The sequence below is a fragment of the Dama dama genome, chromosome 10, assembly GCF_033118175.1.
Source record: "Dama dama isolate Ldn47 chromosome 10, ASM3311817v1, whole genome shotgun sequence".
In the NCBI taxonomy this organism is placed as follows: domain Eukaryota; kingdom Metazoa; phylum Chordata; class Mammalia; order Artiodactyla; family Cervidae; genus Dama; species Dama dama.
Window position 1 is genome coordinate 40,347,532 of NC_083690.1, and position 22,045 is coordinate 40,369,576.

General features: G+C 43.9%; 1 protein-coding gene and 2 non-coding genes across 5 annotated transcripts in view; all 3 read right to left on the bottom strand.

The window, feature by feature from the left end:
* The window catches only part of SDK1 (sidekick cell adhesion molecule 1), a 622,975-nt gene that overhangs the window by 434,183 nt on the left and 166,747 nt on the right, over positions 1-22,045 (bottom strand). For all 3 annotated transcript variants that reach the window (XM_061153768.1, XM_061153766.1, XM_061153767.1), the window contains exon 2: positions 16,421-16,580. Coding sequence is in view for 2 of the 3 variants with exons in the window: in XM_061153766.1 (XP_061009749.1) it covers positions 16,421-16,580 (160 nt within the window). In the remaining variant the exon portion in view is untranslated. The remainder of the gene's footprint in view (positions 1-16,420; positions 16,581-22,045) is intronic.
* On the bottom strand, positions 679-751 carry TRNAG-CCC (transfer RNA glycine (anticodon CCC)). Its single transcript has one exon. It is a non-coding gene; the product is annotated as a tRNA-Gly (tRNA).
* Positions 1,743-1,815, bottom strand: TRNAC-GCA (transfer RNA cysteine (anticodon GCA)). The gene has a single exon. It is a non-coding gene; the product is annotated as a tRNA-Cys (tRNA).

Below are 22,045 nucleotides of genomic sequence, written 5' to 3' on the forward strand. Positions count from 1 at the left end.
CATAATGGTCACAGAAAAACCTCAATAATGCCTCACTGAATAATCTCTTTTTAAAAAATCATGGCTTCCTGGCTAACCACTAAGAATCATTAAAGTGGTAAATAGTCCCCAAGAAACTGAGGCTAATTAACACATTATGAGGAGTATCCCTAACAAGAGTCACTCAAATTTTAGAAAGTATCTGACAAAATACTGTCTGTTTCAGCACAGTTACTGCTGAGCAGTTATTCCCAACAAGAGTTAAGACGCTCTAAGCACACAGGTCTACAGAATCCTATCAAGTTCAGAATAACAAAATTACATCCTCCTTGTAGAAAAGAAAAGCCATACTTCTCCCTCTAATGGCAGGGACGTAACTCAATCCATAAGAAAGATTTTTCATACCCATTTAAACTAGATTTTTTTTTTTCTTTTTGGGGGGCCTACATTCATTTTATGCCACCACAGACAAGACTATTCCCCACAACTTTAATTTTTTTTACACTGGCATGGAAATATATATTTTGCATGAAAATAAACAACCAAGTTCTAAAATAAACTTTCCTATTTTGGCCCAAAGTCCAGTGTTATTTGTTTTAATATTTATTTTTATTTATTTGGGTGCTTTGGGTCTTCATGGCATCAGTGGGATCCTTAGTTGAGGCATGAGGACTCTCAACTGTGTCATGTGGGATCTAGTTCCCTGACCAGGCTTTGAACCTGGGCCCCCTGCACTGGGAGTGCAGAGTCTTAGCCACTGGACCACCAGGGAAGTCTTCCATTCTTTAAAGTGTTAAGGAAAAAAAAAAAACAAAAAAAAAAAAAACTAAGCTGTTTATATCCTTCTTAGAACTAACGCAATTCTATTTTTGGAAACAAGATGACAAATAATTGTATTTTCAATTTCATTTTTAAAAATTTCCTATTTGAAACTTTAAAATACAGCAACAGTCAAAAGTGGAATGAATCTATAGTTGGTTTTTTCCTCAAGTAAATGGTGAAATGAAAAATCCAGACTGAAACTTGTTAAGAAAGAGATGGACCCAAAATTTTGAAGCATTGTCCAGCTCACTAATATGTCCTAGACATTAAGGGTTACGTTTTGAATTCAAGAGTTAATCAGTATGAAGTTAAAGTAAACAGCATAATAAAGATGGAACTTAGTCAATGGGAACATTATAGCCTCAAAAGTTCTCTAATCTGAATTTTATTTACTTAAAAACCTGTATTAAGTTGAAAGAGGCGACAGACAGGTCCCTTCTGGAACTGGGCTAGAAAGCACCTATGTGTCTGTCGTACTGTTTGAGAACATAAATCTGAGGACTACAAGCGCTCCAGAGAACAAGCAGATGCTCAGTATCCACAGACCAGTAACTACATGTGAACTGTGTATTCACTTATAAAAACTAATTCAAGATTTCAAAGTTAACACTGAAAAGTTCCAAAATATCTTCTCCTGGGGTTGTGGTTTTTGTAATTTTCTCTAACAGGAACACTGTTTTGGGATCACTCATTCCTCATCCATTCCTAGCTTCAATCATCAAACCAGGGACAGAAAAACAGAAATTTACGTTCTGGGAAATACAGACACATGGCTGAAAATAGTCTGTCAGATATGTGATTAGGAGAAAGTGAAAGTGAAGTGGCTCAGTTGTGTCTGACTCTTTGCGACCCCGTGGACTGTAGCCTACCAGGCTCCTCCCTCCATGGGATTTTCCAGGCAAGAATACTGGAGTGGGTTGCCATTTCCTTCTCCAGGGGATCTTCCTGACCCAGGGATTGAACCTGGGTCTCCTGCATTGCAGGCAGACACTTTAACCTCTGAGCCACCAGGGAAGCCCAAACACCTCTCAAATCAGAAAGAACAGAGCCTCAGAAATTTTTGTGAAAGACCTCAGGTTTTTTAGAGCTAAAAATCCTTTATTCCATCTGTTTACTTAATTCTTTATTTTGCCAGGTTCTCTAGAGACATAAAAAAATCTAAGACCGTTATATGAAGGGCTAAAATATGAGGAGAAATGTCAGTTCCTACACAGTCAAACTGATCCACACCAAACACAATGGAGAGAGAACCTAGGCTATTAAGTGTTACAATATTAGCATAAATGAATTAGAAACAAATTAAAAAGCTTTCACTTGTCTCGTTGGAAGCATTTGTGGACAATTATGTACACACTTGTTTGGTCATTCTGGTTAATGTTCTTAGATTTGACGATGATGAGACGAACAAGGCAAATGGAATTAATTGTCTAAATCCAAATCACCTCCAATAAGAACTTTTAAAAGTTCAATGCTGATTCTGCTTCAGAAATTCTCTGCAAAGAATCATATCTGCTATGACCACATGGAGTTGAAAAGATAGTCAATTAAAATCAGAAGTAAATATAAACAATACACAACTGAGCAGGAGGAATATAAGCCTTGTGACACACTATTAATATTAGAGATCAAAATCAAACACGACAGCACAGACTCGCACCATGAAAGCCTTGGAATTCAACACGGATACTCTGACCAGGAATGAGATGAGAATAGTCCGCCCACTTTCACCTGCCGGAGTTTATCTTCCCCTTCCTTATAAACAGATTGACAAAAGGACCTGATGCCTTAGGAATGAGAACTTCATTTATTAATTCCAGGGCTTTAAATATAGCCTTGTAATATAGAAGAAAGGCCAAAATTAGGCTGAAAGCTTTATACCTAGTGCCCAACCATTCACATCCTGGGCTCCAGGAAATAAGAAAGCTACCCCAAGTGTTAAGAGTTTGGGATTATAAGGGATTCTGCTTATTTTAGTCAAACTGGGCAAGACTAGTTCATTGAAACCAAAACATAACCCACTGTTGTTGTAAGCTGGGCAGCTCACAGAGGACAGTGAACCAGGAGGAATGACCAGAAACAAGGATGGGAAACTGAACAACCTGGGGACTTGGTCCTCTGTGGGAAAATGCAGGTGGGGGTTACCCTCAGTTTGGCTGGTTGGTGACAAAACCAACTGGTTACGTTTCACTTAAGAAAATAGACATTTCCTGATGAGTAGGGGACCCAGCAGATTAAAAACAAAACAAAAGACTCTGTTAGCCTTTGACCTGTTTTGCTTTGTACTCCAAGGTCAACTTTGCCTGTTACTCCAGGTATCTCTTGACTTCCTACTTTTGCATTCCAGTCATCTATAATGAAAAGGACATCTTTTTTGGGTGTTAGTTCTAGAAAGTCTTATAGATCTTCATAGAACCATTCAACTTCAGCTTCTTTAGCATTACTGGTTGGGGCATAGACTTGGATTACTGTGATACTGAATGGTTTGCCTTGGAAAGGAACAGAGATCATTCTGTTGTTTTCGAGATTGCATCCAAGTACTGCATTTTGGACTCTTGTTGACTATGATGGTTACCCCATTTCTTCTAAGGGATTCTTGCCCACAGTAGTAGATACAATGGTCATCTGAGTTAAATTCACCCATTCCAGTCCATTTTAGTTCACTGATTCCTAAAATGTCGATGTTAACTCTTAACCATCTCCTGTTTGACCACTTCCAATTTACCTTGATTCATGGACCTAACCTTCCAGGTTCCTACGCAATATTGTTCTTTACAGCATCAGACTTTACTTCCATCACCAGTCACGTCCACAACTGGGTGTTTCTTTTGCTTTGGCTCTCTCTTCATTCTTTCTAGAGTCATGTCCCCACTGATCTCTAGTAGCATATTGGGCACCTACCGACCTGGGGAGTTCATCTTTCAGTGTCCTATCTTTTTGCTTTTTCATACTGTTCATGGGGTTCTCAAGGCAAGAATACTGAAGTGGTTTGCCATTCCCTTCTTCAGTGGACCACGTTTTGTCAGAACTCTACACCATGACCCATCTGTCTTGGGTGGCCCTACACAGCATGACTCATAGTTTCATTGAGTTAGACAAGGCTGTGGTCCACGCGATCAGTTTGGTTAGTTTTCTGTGATTGTGGTTTTCATTCTGTCTGCCCTCTGATGGATAAAGACAAGAGGCTTATGGAAGTTTCCTGATAGGGGGGACTGAGGGGGAAACTGGGTCTTGTTCTGACGGGTGAGGCCACCTCAGTAAATCTTTAATCCAATTTTCTATTGATGGGTGGGGCTGTATTCCCTCCCTGTTGTTTGACCTGAGGCCAAACTATGATGGAGGTAAGGAAGATAATGGAGACATCATTCAAAAGGTCCCATGCTGCACTCAATGCCCTGCAGCAGGCCACTGCTGACCCACGCCTCCACTGGAGACTCCTAGACACTCATGGGCAAGTCTGGGTCAGTCTGTTGTGGGGTCAGTGCTCCTTGTTCCTAGGTCCTGGTGCAATACAAAGTTTTGTTTCTGCCTTCCAAGAGTCTGTTTCCCCAGTCCTCTATACAGTCAGCAAAAACAAGACCAGGAGCTGACTGTGGCTCAGATCATGAACTCCTTAATGACAAATTCAGACTTAAGTTGAAGAAAGTAGGGAAAACCACTAGTCCATTCAGGTATGACCTAAATCAAATACCTTATGATTACACAGTGGAAGTGACAAATAGATTCAAGGGATTAGATCTAATAGATAGAGTGCCTGAAGAACTGTAGATGGAGGTTCATGACACTGTACAAGAGGCAGTGATCAAGACCATCCCCAAGAAAAAGAAAGGCAAAAAGGCAAAATGGTTGTCTGAGGAGGCCTTACAAATAGCTGAGAAAAGAAGAGAAGTGAAAGGCAAAGGAAAAAAAGAAAGACATACCCATTTGAATGCAGAGTTCCAAAGATTAGAAGGAGAGATAGGAAAGCCTTCCTCAGTGATCAATGCAAACAAATAGAGGAAAATAATAGAATGGGAAAGACTAGAGATGTCTTCAAGAAAATTATAAATACCACAGGAACATTTCATGCAAAGATGGGCAGAATAAAGGACAGAAATGGTATGTACCTAACAGAAGCAGAAGATATTAAGAAGAGATGGCAAGAATACATAGTAGAATCATACAAAAAAGATCTTCACGACCCAGATAACTATGATGGTGTCATCACTCACCTAGAACCAGACATCCTGGAATGCGAAAGTGAAGTGGGCCTTAGGGAGCGTCACTATGAACAAAGCTACTGGAGGTGATGGAATTCCAGTTGAGCTATTTCTAATCTTAAAAGATGATGCTGTGAAAGTGCTGCACTTAATATGCCAGCAAATTTGGAAAACTCAACAGTGGCCACATGGCTGGAAAAAGTCAGTTTTCATTACAATCCCAAAGAAAGGAAATGTCAAAGAATGTTCAAACTACCCCACAGTTACACTCATCTCACACACTAGCAAAGAAATGCTCAAAATTCTCCAAGCCAGGTTTCAACAATACGTGAACTATCAACTTCTAGATGTTCAAGCTAGATTTAGAAAAGGCTGAGGAACCAGAGATCAAATTGCCAACATCTGATGGATCATCGAAAAAGCAAGAGAGTTCCAGAAAAACATCTATTTCTGCTTTATTGACTATGCCAAAGCCTTTGACTGTGTGGATCACAACAAACTGTGGAAAATTCTTCAAGAAATGGGAATACCAGACTACCTGACCTGCCTTCTGAGAAATCTGTATGCAGGTCAAGAAGGAACAGTTAGAACCAGACATGGAACAACAGACTGGTTCCAAATAGGGAAAGGAGTACATCAAGGTTGTATATTGTCACTGTACTTATTTAACTTATATGCAGAGTACATCATGAGAAATGCCGGGCTGGATGAAGCACAAGCTGGAATCAAGATTGCCGGCAGAAATATCAATAACCTCAGATATGCAGATGGCACCACCCTTATGCCAGAAATTGAAGAAGAATTAAAGAGCCTCTTGATGCAAGTGAAAGAAGAGAGTGAAAAAGTTGGCTTAAAACTCAACATTCAGAAAACTAAGATCATGGCATCTGGTCCCATCACTTCATGGCAAATAGATGGGGAAACAATGGAAAGAGTGATAGACTTTATTTTCTAGGGCTCCAAAATCACTGCAGATGGTGACAGCAGCCATGAATTTAAAAGACACTTGCTCCTTGGAAGAAAAGTGATGACCCACCTAGACAGCATATTGAAAAGCAGAGACAATCTAGAACCTATTATACAGAGAGAAGTGAGTCAGAAGGAGAAAGATAAACATTGCATTCTAACACATATATACGGAATCTAGAAGAATGGTATTGAAGAGCTTATTTACAGGGCAGCAGTGGAGAAACAGAGAACAGACTTATGGACGTGGGGAGAGGGGAGGAGAGGGTGAGATGTATGAAAAGAGTAACATGGAAACTTACATTACCACAAGTGAAATAGAGAACCAACAGGAATTTTCTGTATAGCTCAGGAAACTCAAACAGGGGCTCTGAGATGTCAACCTAGAGGGGTGGGATGGGAAGGAAGATGGGAGGGAGGTTCAAAAGGGAGGGGATATATGTATACCAATGGCTGATTCATGTTGAGGTTTGATAGAAAACAACAAAATTCTGTAAAGCAATTATCCTTCAATAAAAAAATAAATTAAAAAAAAAAAAAAGCAGAGACATTACTTTGCCAACAAAGGTCTGTCTATTCAAGGCTATGGTTTTTCCAGTAGTCATGTATGGATGTGAGAGTTGGACTATAAAGAAAGCTGAGCACTGAAGAACTGATGCTTTTGAACTGTGGTGTTGGAGAAGACTCTTGAGAGTCCCTTGGACTGCAAGGAAATTCAATCAGTAAACCCTAAAGGAACTCAGTCCTGAATATTCGTTGGAAGGACTGATGTTGAAGCTGAAACTCCAATATTTTGGCCACCTGATAAGAAGAACTGATTCATTTGAAAGACCCTGATGCTGGGAAAGATTGAAGGCGGGAGTAGAAGGGGACGACAGAGGATGAGATGATTTGGATAGCATCACTGACTCAATGAGCATGAGTTCGAGTAAACTCCGGGAGTTGGTGAAGGACAGGGAAGCCTGGTATGCTGCAGTCCATGGGGTCACAGAGTCAGACACGACTTAGCTATTGAACTGAACTGAAAATAAAAAATAGGTAGAGGAGTCTAACTCATGACTTAGTGATGAAGTGCTGTCTCGGGGTGTTAAGCCTAAAGGGTATGGCCAAGCAATCAATCAATCTGGGAGAGTCTGACATGGCAGCAATACTAAGTTTTTAGACATGTGGACATGGAATATCTGTCCTTTTATTTAGGTCTTCTTTTAGAAAACTTAGGCAATGCTTTATAGTTTTTAGTATAAAAATCTTACAAACACCTTGTCATATTCATCCCTAAGATTTTTGAAGATATTTTAAAAAGCATTTTTGTTTTCATTTTACAAAATAAATTTTATATATTTTAGAAAAATCATAAATCCTAATAAATTGCAGATTATTCTTTCCTAGTATACAGAAATATAAGTGACTTGTATGGTCATCTATAGCTTCCCTGATAGCTCAGTTGGTAAAGAATCCACCTGCAATGCAGTAGACCCCAGTTTGATTCCTGGGTTGGGAAGATCTGCTGGAGAAAGGACAGGCTACCCACTCCAGTATTCTTGGGCTTCCCTGGTGGCTCAGTAAAGAGTCTGCCTGCAATGCAGGAGACCTGGGTTCGATCCCTGGGTTGGGAAGAGCCCCTGGAAAAGGGAAAAGCCATCCACTCCAGTATTCTGGCCTAGAGAATTCCATGGACTGTGTATTCCATGGGGTTGCAAAGAGTTGGACATGACTAAGCGACTTTCACTTTCACATGCTCATCTAGTATCCTATAACACTGCTAAACACATGTGAATTTTAGCAGTTTTTTAAAGACAATATCACATTTTCTACAATCATGCAACCTTTGATAAGACATTTTTACATCTCTTCTTACAATCTAGATGCTTTTCCTTTTTCTTATTATACTGGCTAGTAACTCCACTATTGGCATCTGCTTAGTTTCTTGTATTGATGAGTTTGTAGTTTTCATCAAATGCACACATTTCTCAGCATTATTTATTCAAATACTTTACCACCCCTGTCTTTGGGATTCAACTTGTACATACATTAGGCCATGTGAAGTTGTCCCGTAATTCACTAATGGTCTTTTCATTGCGTTTATTTTCTGACTTTCATGTTTATTTTTATTTATTTATTTTTGACCAAGCTGCACAGCACATAGGATCTTAGTTCCCTGATCAGCAATCAAACCTGCATCCCTTGCATCAGAAACACAGAATCTTAACCACTGGACTGCCAGGGAAGCCCCTGTCTTTCATCTTGAATAGTTATATTGCTCTAAGTTTACTAATATTTTGGAGTGGGTAGCTTATCCCTTCTCCAGGTGAACTTCCTGACCCAGGAATCAAACCTGGGTCTCCTGCATTGCAGGCAGATTCTTTATCAGCTGAGCTACCCGGGACGCCCATTATATTGCTATATTTTTAAGTTTACTAATATATTCTTCTGCAATGTCTAATCTGCTGATAGTCTCACCCATTGTGCTTTTCATCTCAGATGTTATGAGCTTCATCCTTAGAAATATCTTCTGCCTTTTAATATCTTTCATGTCTCTACTTAACTTTGATCACATGGAATACAGTTATCGTGTTTCAACCCCACTCTCTGCTAATTCTAACGTCTGTGTCAGCTTTGGTTTGGTTTCGGTTGATAGATTTTTCTCATTTTGGATCATGCTTTCCTGCCTCTTTACATCCCTAATAATCTCTGACTGGATTCCAGACATTGTGAATTTTACCCTGTTTGGTGCTGGTATTGTATCTGATGCTATTTTTATATTCCTATAAATATTCCTGAGCTTTGCTCTCCACTGCTGCAAAGATACTTAGAAACAGTTTGATCCTTTCTGGTCTTTTAAGATTTCTCAGGCAGGACCAGAGCTGTAGTTGGTCCAGGGTTAGTAATTCCCTACTACAGGCCTAAGACCCTTCTGTTACCCCATCCAATAATGCCGTGAATCATGCGGTTTTTCAGTGCGGCTGCTGAGAAAAGGCCCTTGGCCCAGCCCTCAGTGAGCCTGGGAACTGCTGCATCCACTTCTCGGGTACCTGGTTTCCTGGACTTGGGCAGTCTCCTTACACGCATGTGCTGGCGGATAATCTGCTAAATACTCAAAAAAAGAGCCTCTGCAGATCCCCAGAGTTCTCTCTCTCTGCGTGGCTCTCTGCCCTCCAGTCCTCGGCCTTGATCACTCTCAACTCTCGGCTGCCCTCCGCTCCTCGGGGTCGGACCCTCCGGCCCCCCGTGCCCTCCGTCTCTGCGCCACAGCCGGGAGACGCCCTCAGGGCGGCGAGTCGGGCAGTCAGAGGGCTCGCCTTGTTGCTTTTCCATCTCTCAGGCATCACACCTTCGGCTGCCGGAGGTCCAGTGTCTCGAAAACAATTATTCCGTATACTTGGTCCAGCTTTACGGTTGTTTAGATTTCCTATCTAGAATTCACCTTTATATCTCTCAGTGAGGTTTTCTATTTTTCTTCATACTCTACTCATTTCTTATAAGGGTTATTCCCAGGTATTTACTAAATTTTATGGATATTGTAGAATTTTTGTCCCTTTACAGGACATAAGAAAAAGTAACTTTCCCCTTAACCATTCCTATTCTTTACTGAAATAAAAAATAAATATCAATCAAATTTCTACTGTTTATACTGTAACAGAAGACAGATAACGAAAGGAGACTATAAGATTTTCAGCACAGTATCCAATTATTCCTCCTGCTGGAGTGCCTAGCACTAGAAATTTTGGGCATACATATATGTATACATGTATATATATACATATATTTTGACTATAATTACAAAATATTTTTTTATTCCAAAGCAGAAAAAATAATTTATAGTAAATATTTTCTGGGAGAAAAAAAAATGCAAACCTGCCTGTGACACTTACGCAACTTTGTTCAGTCACTGAGCTACTCTCATTCTCCCACTGCAGCCACCCCTGTGCTTAGACACGGAGGTAAGCATCCCTATGATTAACGTAACATTTGAAACCCACTGAAATGCGTCCTGCAGTTTGTGACACAAGCGGCAAAGAAGGTGCTATATTTAGCCAAAGATGGAAAAGCTGAATTTATATTATTTGCTTTTTTTAGGGTTGGTATTTTCATTGCCCACACCGGAGTGGAGGAGAAAGAGGGCCTCAATGCTAGGTAGGAATACAGCTCCCATTTCATAGAGTATCCATGTTTTTCAATTTGAGACTTACATCAGCCTCATGAAGGCTAACATATGACAGCTGAATGTGCTTATTGGAAGGAAGCAGATAAAAGAGTCATTTGAAAAAATAACCTAAGACTTTTAGACAGGTTTTATATCTTGAAAAAAATGATGACAAAATACAATGGATCCTTGATAACCCATCTCAGTGTCTGAAGCCCTCAGTGCAAAGAATATAATTCATCACGTCTAACCCAAACCGTTTTTGCTTGAGAATAACCCATCTCTTCTTAACGAGTTTCTGGTGAAATGGTAGTGAAGCATCTACCTTATTTCAATGGTGCATATATAATGAACATATATATATATATAAAATGAATCCTGCTTCAATACAAGCAACAGCGCTTTGTCTTCCTAGGGATTATCCAAGGTGTGTCAGGCTAACAGGTAAATTTGCTGGTGCAAAGAGCCATGCAAAAAGCTTGGTCTCCTTGCATAAGTTGACACCAAAGACGTTCTCTCATAGAGCAGTTTAAATAGTTGCATATATAATAATGGCACAGCGTATGCTTTGGCATTTTAAAATAAAACTGTCACACAGTTTTAAAAGTATCCAATGGAATTTAAATAATTATTTTGATAGCCACAATATTTATTTCTTAAAAATGAACAGAGAGTACTCTCATATGGTTTCTTTTTACTCTTTGAACTTGAGTATTAAATCTACTCATCTCACAGAATTTTATTCTAATGTGACATGTTTCCATGCCTGAAAGATACTCATCATTTATTATCCAACATACTTCTCTGAAATAAAAATATACAAGTAAATGGTAATTTTAAAAGAATATTCTTTGACCAAAATATTCTGAGCACTTAAAAAAATTTCATGTGGATTACATTGATTGTAATTATTGTTACTACACAGCTAATCAAAACAACATATATGTATTACAAATTTTGAAAAATCATCATTGAACAGTAAAATCTTAGAAAGGAGATATGCCTCTTGAGTGAAAGCGGTTTTTTTTCCCCCCAATTACTTTACATTTTAGTGAGTGGGAAGTTATTTATCAGAATGAACAGAACTGGATAGAAATTAACTACAAAAAGAAAAGTTATTGACCACATATCTGCATACAGTTAATTTAAATCTAATGAGAACATAGAGAGAACATAGAGAGAAATAAACAAGTAGCAAAGAAACTGATGCATACCAGCAAGCAAAACACACTGAGATAATAAAAATGAATATGGATTTGGAATATCAAATGATACCTTTTCGCAAAAGTTAATGAAAGTGTCTTCCAAATGAATGAGAAAATATAAAGCACCAACTTTCCTATAATGCGTGGTCTTTCTACATCAAGAGGGGACACTGATCTGAAGAAAATGAACAGAACTTTTTACACACACACACACACACACACACACACACACACTCGCCCTAGTTGCGATCTGCCACTGAGGCCTCGCCAAGCTCTTCTCCTTTCTGGGTAGGTGAAATGGAGACATGTGTACTTCAGAAAAGAGTATTTCTCAGCAGACGTCTTCTTTCTGACAAATCCTGAAAATTATAATTCTATTTTGTGTAAATGTGTAAGCCACGGACCTTGACGCTAAGTTTGCAGCCCGGATACAACAAGGCACCTTGCCCGCGGTGTTCCTTGCAGATGTCTCCCTGCTTAGTTCTCATAAACATTCCTTGAGGCACAATATATACTTTGATGATGGTTGGAGAATGGAAAAGAGAAGGGTGTTCACAAGAAAACAGTACCACTCTTGCTGACCACCTACAGACATCTGAATTAGGAAAACCCCAAGACTGGGCAAAAGACCCCATTTCTAGCGTCACACTCTGCCCTTGAAAGAAGTATGTATAGAGAGAAGGGGAGAAGCCCCAGGGGATGTTTAAAGAGGCTTCTTCAAGCCCGATATTTTGTTTTACTTTTCAATCATTATTTATTTGGCTGAGCCAGGTCTTGGTTGAGGCATGTGGGATCTTCGATCCTCGTTGCAGCGTGCAGAATCTTAGGTACAGTACGTGGGATCTAGTTCCCTGACCAGGGATCTAACCGGAGGCTCCCTGCACTGGGAGCTCGGAGTCTTAATCTCTGGACCACCAGGGAAGTTCCAAGCCCAATGTTTTAAACTGTGCTTGTCTTGTGTGCTGAAGATGTGGTTTCACAGAAGACTCAAACTGGGAAAGGTGTGTGCTTTTCTGTGAAGTGGAAGAGATAATGCAAAGCAGGTGCAAAAAGAGAACGGGCAGGTACCATCACAAAGGCACATTCTCAGGCAGCTCAACTAATATGCCTGTGGAAACTGGAGATCCAGAAAACCATTCCTCTGCCACTATCCAAGGCATGTCCCCCAGTTTTAAGACCACTGTTATGGATCACCCATATCATTACTTCTTTTCATGAGGAAAAACAAGACGGAGTCTTTTGAAACCTCACTTCCTTCTTCTTGGGGCATTTGAAACATCACATCACTTAATTTTTATGAGAACCCTCTAGGGTGGGTTTTATTATACCCATTTTACAGATGGGAAAATATCAAACTGGGTTAGATAACTTGTCCAAATAGTAAGTTGAATAGTAGTATTTGAACCCAAGTCATCTGCCATCAAAGCTTGTAACAGTTCTCATTCCTAAGTTCACTTTTTTTTTTGCTTTCTTATACCCCTTCTAATAAACCAAGTCCTATGTCATATTAAAATAAAATATAATATTGCCTACAATTTATTAACTGATCACTTGTGGGCCAGAAAGTATGTTGTTTTACATACACGAGAGCCTTTCAATGCTCTACACCACAGACGAGGCTTGATCACCCCCATTTTGCAGGTTACTGAAAGTAGGGCTAACAGGCAGCTTGTTCAAAGTGATACCACTAAGGTAACTGGTGGTGAGCTGAGATTCAAAGCTAGGTCTGTTTGACTTCAACATGCTCTTAACTACTGTGATCAACTGCTCTCAGAACAACAGGTCCTCTCAAGTATAGACTGAATGATGGAAGAGGAGGACACAGACTCCTCTGTCCACACAGGCAGGTGGGTAACAGGACTGCGCAGAGTAAGTGTGGTGTTACACGGTGGGGACCAGAGCGTGCTGAGAAGCGGTGTCCCTGCCGGCACGCAGCGCAGCGTCGCCTGGCACCTGCTTCTGTGTGCACCCGGGGCCCAGGCCTGCTAATTGTTCCAGAGGGCCTAAAAAGCAGAATTTTATGTGAAATCTTATAAGTGTTAAATGCTGGCAATCAACTGAGACACAAATACAGGGTGCATATACACACACACACATATATATATATATTAACTGATATTTAAAATATGCAGACCACATTCCAGGTAGGCTAACTGCAGTTCACGGACCACCATGTTACAACTTCTGGGGTAAAGAGTACATGGTGGGCCATGCACCCTGTTGAGAAGTTCATTGCTCTACTTAAAACACCTCTAGATCGTCAATTCTCTTTCTTATTTCCTTTAATGAAGAGAACGGCACTGCTGACTCCTGCTGACTTTGGGGCCTCCGGGAATGTTCAGCGTCAGTAATTCTCTATCCCTTCAGAACTGCACCCAGCATCATCCCCACATAGAAAACCAGGTGGGAAAACACACCTGGGAAGACCTCAGTGCTACCAGGAGGCCCCGAGGCTGGGAAGCTGGTCCACATGCTTCCTGAGAAGCTGCACCTCAGACCTGATCTCCAGCTTCCCCCTCTCAGTCCCCTGTACCCAGCCCCCCACATCCTCACCCCTCTCCCTCAGTGCCCTGTACCCAGCCCCTCACATCCTCACCCCTCCCCTCTCAGTCCCCTGTACTGAGCCCCTCACATCCTCACCCCTCCCCTCTCGGTCCCCTGTACCCAGCCCCTTACATCCTCACCCCTCCCCTCTCAGTCCCCTGTACTGAGCCCCTCACATCCTCACCCCTCCCCTCTCAGTCCTCTGTACCAAGCCCCTCACGTCCTCACCCGTCCCCTCTCAGTCCCCTGTACCCAGCCCCTCACATCCTCACCCCTCCCTCTCAGTGCCCTGTACCCAGCCCCCCACATCCTCACCCCTCTCCCTCAGTCCCCTGTACCCAGCCCCTCACATCCTCACCCCTCCCCTCTCAGTCCCCTGTACTGAGCCCCTCACATCCTCACCCCTCCCCTCTCAGTCCTCTGTACTGAGCCCCTCACATCCTCACCCCTCCCCTCTCAGTCCCCTGTACCGAGCCCCTCACGTCCTCACCCCTCCCCTCTCAGTCCTCTGTACCGAGCCCCCCACATCCTCACCCCTCCCCTCTCAGTCCTCTGTACCGAGCCCCTCACATCCTCACCGCTCCCCTCTCAGTCCTCTGTACCGGGCCCCTCACGTCCTCACCCCTCCCCTCTCAGTCCCCTGTACCCAGCCCCTCACGTCCTCACCCCTCCCCTCTCAGTCCCCTGTACCCAGCCCCTCACGTCCTCACCCGTCCCCTCTCAGTCCCCTGTACCGAGCCCCTCACGTCCTCACCCGTCCCCTCTCAGTCCCCTGTACCGAGCCCCTCACGTCCTCACCCGTCCCCTCTCAGTCCCCTGTACCGAGCCCCTCACGTCCTCACCCCTCCCCTCTCAGTCCCCTGTACCGAGCCCCTCACGTCCTCACCCCTCCCCTCTCAGTCCCCTGTACCGAGCCCCTCACGTCCTCACCCCTCCCCTCTCAGTCCCCTGTACCGAGCCCCTCACGTCCTCACCCCTCCCCTCTCAGTCCCCTGTACCGAGCCCCTCACGTCCTCACCCCTCCCCTCTCAGTCCCCTGTACCGAGCCCCTCACGTCCTCACCCCTCCCCTCTCAGTCCCCTGTACCGAGCCCCTCACGTCCTCACCCCTCCCCTCTCAGTCCCCTGTACCCAGCCCCTCACGTCCTCACCCCTCCCCTCTCAGTCCCCTGTACCCAGCCCCTCACATCCTCACCCCTCCCCTCTCAGTCCCCTGTACCCAGCCCCTCACATCCTCACCCCTCCCTCTCAGTGCCCTGTACCCAGCCCCCCACATCCTCACCCCTCTCCCTCAGTCCCCTGTACCCAGCCCCTCACATCCTCACCCCTCCCCTCTCAGTCCCCTGTACTGAGCCCCTCACATCCTCACCCCTCCCCTCTCAGTCCTCTGTACTGAGCCCCTCACATCCTCACCCCTCCCCTCTCAGTCCCCTGTACCGAGCCCCTCACGTCCTCACCCCTCCCCTCTCAGTCCTCTGTACCGAGCCCCCCACATCCTCACCCCTCCCCTCTCAGTCCTCTGTACCGAGCCCCTCACATCCTCACCGCTCCCCTCTCAGTCCTCTGTACCGAGCCCCTCACGTCCTCACCCCTCCCCTCTCAGTCCCCTGTACCCAGCCCCTCACGTCCTCACCCCTCCCCTCTCAGTCCCCTGTACCCAGCCCCTCACGTCCTCACCCGTCCCCTCTCAGTCCCCTGTACCGAGCCCCTCACGTCCTCACCCGTCCCCTCTCAGTCCCCTGTACCGAGCCCCTCACGTCCTCACCCCTCCCCTCTCAGTCCCCTGTACCGAGCCCCTCACGTCCTCACCCCTCCCCTCTCAGTCCCCTGTACCGAGCCCCTCACGTCCTCACCCCTCCCCTCTCAGTCCCCTGTACCGAGCCCCTCACGTCCTCACCCCTCCCCTCTCAGTCCCCTGTACCGAGCCCCTCACGTCCTCACCCCTCCCCTCTCAGTCCCCTGTACTGAGCCCCTCACATCCTCACCCCTCCCCTCTCAGTCCCTTGTACTGAGCCCCTCATGTCCTCACCCCATCCCCAGTCCAATGAATGCTCACTTTTGCTGACTGTCCATGCTGTATTCATGCCCATCCTCCCAGAGTTCCATCTGTGCCCACCCCACCTCTGACAGGGTGCCCACCCCACAGTCAGCCAGGGAAGTCTTGCTGGCAACCAGAACTCCAGAAGCTCTGCCCTGTAGAAAGCTGTGATGCTCTTTAGGTAGGAACAATACTGGTGGGCAGGACTGTTGCCTCAGGATGGCAAGTTTCATCAGCTGAAGCTATTATTTGCATTCTTCTGTAACTACACCTTCTTTTGGTCTGGTAATTTCACTAAGGGGCTTACTCTTAAACAAATATAATGACAGACTTCCTAAGTGTAAATACAACCTGTATTGGAATAGTAAATCACATTCTGATTACATGTTCAAATGTATTCCCTTAATCCTTAATGCATTACCAATGCAATCCAACATTCCCCCCACCCCATGCTATCATGGCCAATAAGGCAAATACTCTGAATATACCACTATAAAATGTAATCTTATTTTCAAGGAATCAATTACTTATATTCGCTGGTGTAGGTGGTGAGCTCACTGTCGTTGTGCGTCCACTTGAACTCCAAAGGCCAGCTCCCTTCCGCAAGGCAAGTGAGCACGAGGCGGTTCCCTTCCAAGTGGATCTGTGGAAGGCCTGGCTCTGTTTTAAAGTACGGCACAACGTCATCTGAAATAGTAAAGAAAAGAGAGACAGAAAGGTAAAAAAAACTGAATGGAGTACACATGAAAATGGCATTCATCCAATTAATGAGTCACTGTATTTAAACAGACCTAATTTTAAAAAGTAGAAACAGTGGCCATTTGGCCCAATTAAGTAGCAGATTATCCTTCATCCCCTAGAAACATGCAGTCCGCTAGGTAATATTTCAAAAGGCTGATGTTCTATGACAGGACCATCTTAAAGCACCTGACAAGCTAATCTAAGTTACTTCCATTCATGATTAACACTTACTTATCACACATCAAGCAATCTCTGCTGATGCAAGCCTTTGTTTTAACATGGCACTATGCTGTCAAAGTGGGCTTCTCTGGTGGCTCAGTGATAAGGAATCCACCTGCTGACGCAGGAGACTCGGGCTCCATCCCTGGGTCGGAAAGATCCCTTGGGGAAGGAAACGGCAACCCACTCCAGCATTCTTGTCTGGGAAATCCCAGGGACAGAGGAGCCTGGTGGGCTACAGTCCATGGGGTCGTGAAACACTTGGACATGAGTCAATGATTTAACAACAACATACTCTCAAAGTATGACAATCAAGGTTATATACCTTGGTTCTAAAAGAAAAATATAACCTTCACTTAGTTGGGAAAAAAAAGTAGGATAAGCAGTATTAAGCTACAGACATAAATGACATGAATCTCAATCCAGCTTTCGTCTCACACGCACGCTGCATCTCATGGTGACATTCAGGGGCTATCACACCGGAAACCCCGTGTGTATTCACACAGAGGAACAACTCGCAGCAACTGTAATGGACCCAGTACTGCTATATACAACACACGACACCACGGATGGATCTCACAGACATGTGTGTAGTGAGAGAAGCCAGTCAGGAAAAGGGTTACAGCATAACCTTCCATGCAGAAGTTCCTAAAGTTCAAACCCAGGCGAACCTGGCCTACATTGCTGAGGGGGAGCAGAGTAAGCACAGATACCTCTGGGAGAAGGGGTGCGGGGGGGGTGGGTGCAGCAGGGCAGCTGTGGAGAGCACGCCAAGATGTGGGCACACAGGGGCTCTCACTGTGAGAACTCAGAAGGTCATTCTGTCTGACTTGTGCCATTTTTGTACAATGCTTCCTTAATTTGAAAAAACAAAATAAAACACAGGAGACTTGCTTCCAGTGCTAGCTCCCTGATTCTCTACGTGATCCTGGTCAGGACATGTGGATTTCTGCTTCTTCATCAGTAAAACAAGGAGAATTAAGGGCCTCTCATTTTCCTAGTAAAAGCCCTGGGGCACAGCCGCATCACATGTCCTTCAGGCCCCCTACCCCCGTGACTCAGTGAGGCGCACGCTGGCGCACTTTGCTGTGACTCTTGAACCTGGAAAAGCCCTTTCCGCCTCAGGGGGCCTTTCGTGCTCCTTCCCCACCCTGGGTGCTCCCCAGCAGCCCCCCCGAAGCACGCTGATGAATTCCCATCCTCCAGGTTCACAGAGCTCCTCCCACCCACACGCCCTAACAATCCCTGAGTTACATTCAGCGGATTCCCCTGCCCTGTATTAATCACGTCAGAGTTCTGAGACCGATGCCAGGAGAAAAGTATAAATACTTGTTCAATGAATAAATATAATAACGATACAAATAACAGCAACAGCTAGGATTGACTTGTGTCTACAGTCCTGGAAACTGTTCCAAGTGTTTTATGTGCGTCGCCTGATTTAATTCTCACAGAAGCCCTCTAAAATAGACATCATCATTATACCCACTTTACAGATGCGTGAAGAGAGGCAGAGGGAAACTGATTTGTTCAAGGCCACCGAGACGGTATGTGGCAAAATCATGATTTAAACCCCAGATAATCTGTTCCAGGGGCTTCCAAGATGGCACTAGTGGTAAAGAAACCCTCCTGCCAACGCAGGGGACATAAGAGACGCAGGTTGGATCCCTGAGTCAGGAAGATCCCCTGTAGGAGGGCATGGCAACCCACTCCAGTGTTCTTGTCTGGAGAATCCCTGGCAGGCTACAGTCCATAGGGTCGCAAAGAATCAGATACGCATACAATCTGTTCCAGAACCCAGCTATTCTGTATATCATAGCGCTAAATGTCACAGATTTCTCAATAGAGAAACCTTCGCAAGAATCCCTATCTTAACTTCAAATTTTTGATAAATTTGTAGAATTACAAAACTGAACTTTTAAATTACTGTATTTTTCAAATGAAGCATATTAAATATCAAATATGCACATCAAATAGCATATTAACAGTGCTAAAATTGAGAGTATATTTTTACATTAAATTGTATATGTTTAACCGGTTTCCTCTGTACTAAGTATATAATTTAAATACACAGAGTTTAATTTAATTTAATTTAATTTTAAATACACTGAGTTTATTTTGCCATTGTGCTGACTACTGTATTCCATAACTGGTATATTGGTAATACAATACTACCAGTTTCTTATTGGTATTTATTCAAATAAATAAATGCTAAATTGCATCAGTGAGTGTAGTGAGAGTCTATAATAAGGAGATTTAACCTAATCGGTGAGATGCCAGACAGGAGCTAACAGCAAAAAGATCAGTAGTTTTCAAATACTCAAACAACATGTGCAAAGGCCCTGTGGGGACAGCAAGCATGGCAGATACCACTGGAAAGCACAGAAGATTGAAGGCAAGCTGTTCCGTAGGTTCAGAGAGGGTGACGGAAGCAGGCAAGGCAAACACATACCTTCTTCCCACGTCATCCTTGTGTGGGTCTCAATGGCGCCCACTTCACGTTCAGAAGCATTCTCATGTGAATGATGACTTATATGACCACCCTGTTTCTAGGCCTTGGTCTAAAGTACTGTCAGTATAGTTATGATGATGATGATTGCTATCTGCCCAAAAGGACAGCAGAAAGGCTGTGAAGGGGCTGTGTGGTTACACGTTCACCCTGGCTGCAGTGTGGAGGAGGAGTGGAGAGAGCCAGAGCAGCGGGGCAGAGCAGGCAGGAGGCCGCTGCGATAACCCAGGAAGTGCTCTGACAGGCGGTGGCTGGCTGGGTCAGGGCACAGGGCTGACTGCGCTGGTGGAGGCTGGAAGACTGGATCGCTCGAAATCAAGATTCAGGTGGCAAAAGAGACGACGACGGACTGAATTCGGGGGTGAAGGAGAGAGGGGTGTCCAGAAGGAGACTTGGATCTCTGACACACACCACTTCCTGTTCGAGAACCACACACGATTCTGTCACCAGCACTGGGAATATGAGGACAGGGCACGCTTTCTGTCCCATCAGAGGTGACAGCCTCCGTCTAGCACAGGAGCAGGGGTGGTGAAGTGTCCGACACTGTGACCCTAACCTAACTCAAGGGCTGGAGCAGTCAACCTTCGTCCCAGCCCCAAAGCTCCATGACTTCTGCCACACATCACCCACCCTAGGTTATAATTCAAGCAGATTGTAGGCTCTGATTGTCAACTGTGTGTCCAATTTCCTCTTTTTGCTATGTGAAAGTGAAAGCCACTCAGTCGTGTCTGACTCTTTGTGACCCCACAGACTATACAGTCCTTGGAATTCTCCAGGCCAGAATACTGGAGTGGGTAGCCTTTCCCTTCTCCAGGGGATCTTTCCAGGGATCAAACCCAGGTCTCCCACATTGCAGGCAGATTCTTTACCAACTGAGCTATCAGGGAAGCCCTTTTTTCTATGTATTTCAGCTAAAATCATGTAGTGTCATGACCCAAGCAGGCTAATAAAGCTGAATCGCAATGGATGTAGCTCTGATGCCTTGGGATGGGCTGAGCTCCAGGCCCATGCCTTGCCCTTTGCACAATGTTCAACAATAAAGAAAGAAAGGCCTTCATGCTGTTCCAGTGTCCTACAAGAAAGAATCATAGGAAAAAACACATCTTTTTGAAAGAAAACGGCTTCAAGATAGATGCTCAAGAACTTGATTTGGTTGTATAAGTGACAGGTCATCACTGATTTAACATATAAATGTTCTAAATGTAAATACCATAATAATTCAAGTTTTCCAACTATTCACAGTTTAATAAATATGCCTATGGGCTTCCCTGGTGGCTCAGATGGTAAAAAATCCACCTTCAGGAGACCAGGTTTGATCCCTGGGTTGGGAAGATTCTCTGGAGAAGAGAATGGTTACCCACTTTAGTATTCTTGCCTGTAGAATCCCATAGACAGAGGAGCCTGGCAGGCTACAGTCCATGGGATCACAAAGAGTCATACATGACTAAATGACTAACACTTTTTCACAAATATGCCTACACTATGTACAAATTGTGCTGGATACTGTGATCTAGTAGAAAAAAATTTTTTTGAAAAGAATAGTTTCAAAGAGCTGGCAAGCGGAAACCTTGTGGTCTAAATGACTGACCAATTATAGTTAGCCCAGACTCTAACATCTATTGTGGAAGAAGGATGGTAACTATGTCAGTATTCTGGAACACTAACCGTCTAAATTAAAATGATTAATTACCACAAGTACTTTAATGTAGATTCACCGATGTGCAGAATAACACAGTTAATCTTTCTGAACCTAGAACTATTTAGCACTGAAGTATAGAGAGTAGATCGTGAAGTTAAGAGGGTTTAAAGGTAACAAAACATAAAAGCTCTGGGAAGAGAAAGAGAATCGGACGGGTTAGTATTCAGGTCTGCTCAGATCCCTACAAAAGTTTCTGATCTTTATATACCTTAAATGGAGCAGAAAGAGTCTGAAAAGATCCATAAAGACAAAAGTGATTGAGTTACCCTGAGATAAGATTATCAGACTGACCTGGGGAAATGTCAGCGCTCTAGCTGGTACTCTTTGAGGCGCGCGCGCGCGCGTGTGTGTGTGTGTGTGTGTGTGTGTGTGTGTGTGGTATGGTGTGGTGTGTACTTTCCCAGGTAATGACTAACAGATCTCTCCTTCTTCAGGAGGAATGTGCAGAGATTAAGTATGCTTCTGTATTCGTACAATGAACATTCATGGAATCCTGAGTGAATTACTAAGAAAAACTGTGAAATTTCCATTTTCACATACGACGAAATAGAACACAAATCACTGATGAGAGAGAGAGCCTCATCTGCCTGGATGATACACATTTTAAGGTCCATCCAGAGGGAAGGAATGGACATAATGTTCTCTCAAGACAACATCTCGGTTTTATGATGTAGAAGTCATTTCCCTAAATGGACCTTAAAGGTTTTCAGAAAAAATGTAAACGGATTTACCTTTCCCTGTCCAATACGAAGATCATCCTCTGTTCGTCTAGAAGGGAACCACGACATGCGCCTCAGTAGGAGGCGTCTCCACGGGAAGCCAGAGGCTGACGTGCTCGAAGGAGAGCCACGTCCTGTGGCTCCAGGCGAGCCTCCCGTGTGGGAGGGGGCCTCGCCGTGGGTGTAATTACCTGCTTCCCGTGGAATATGGACGATCTAGTACCAGACACGTTCATGGCAGAATGACTGGGAATCAACTATCAGGTGC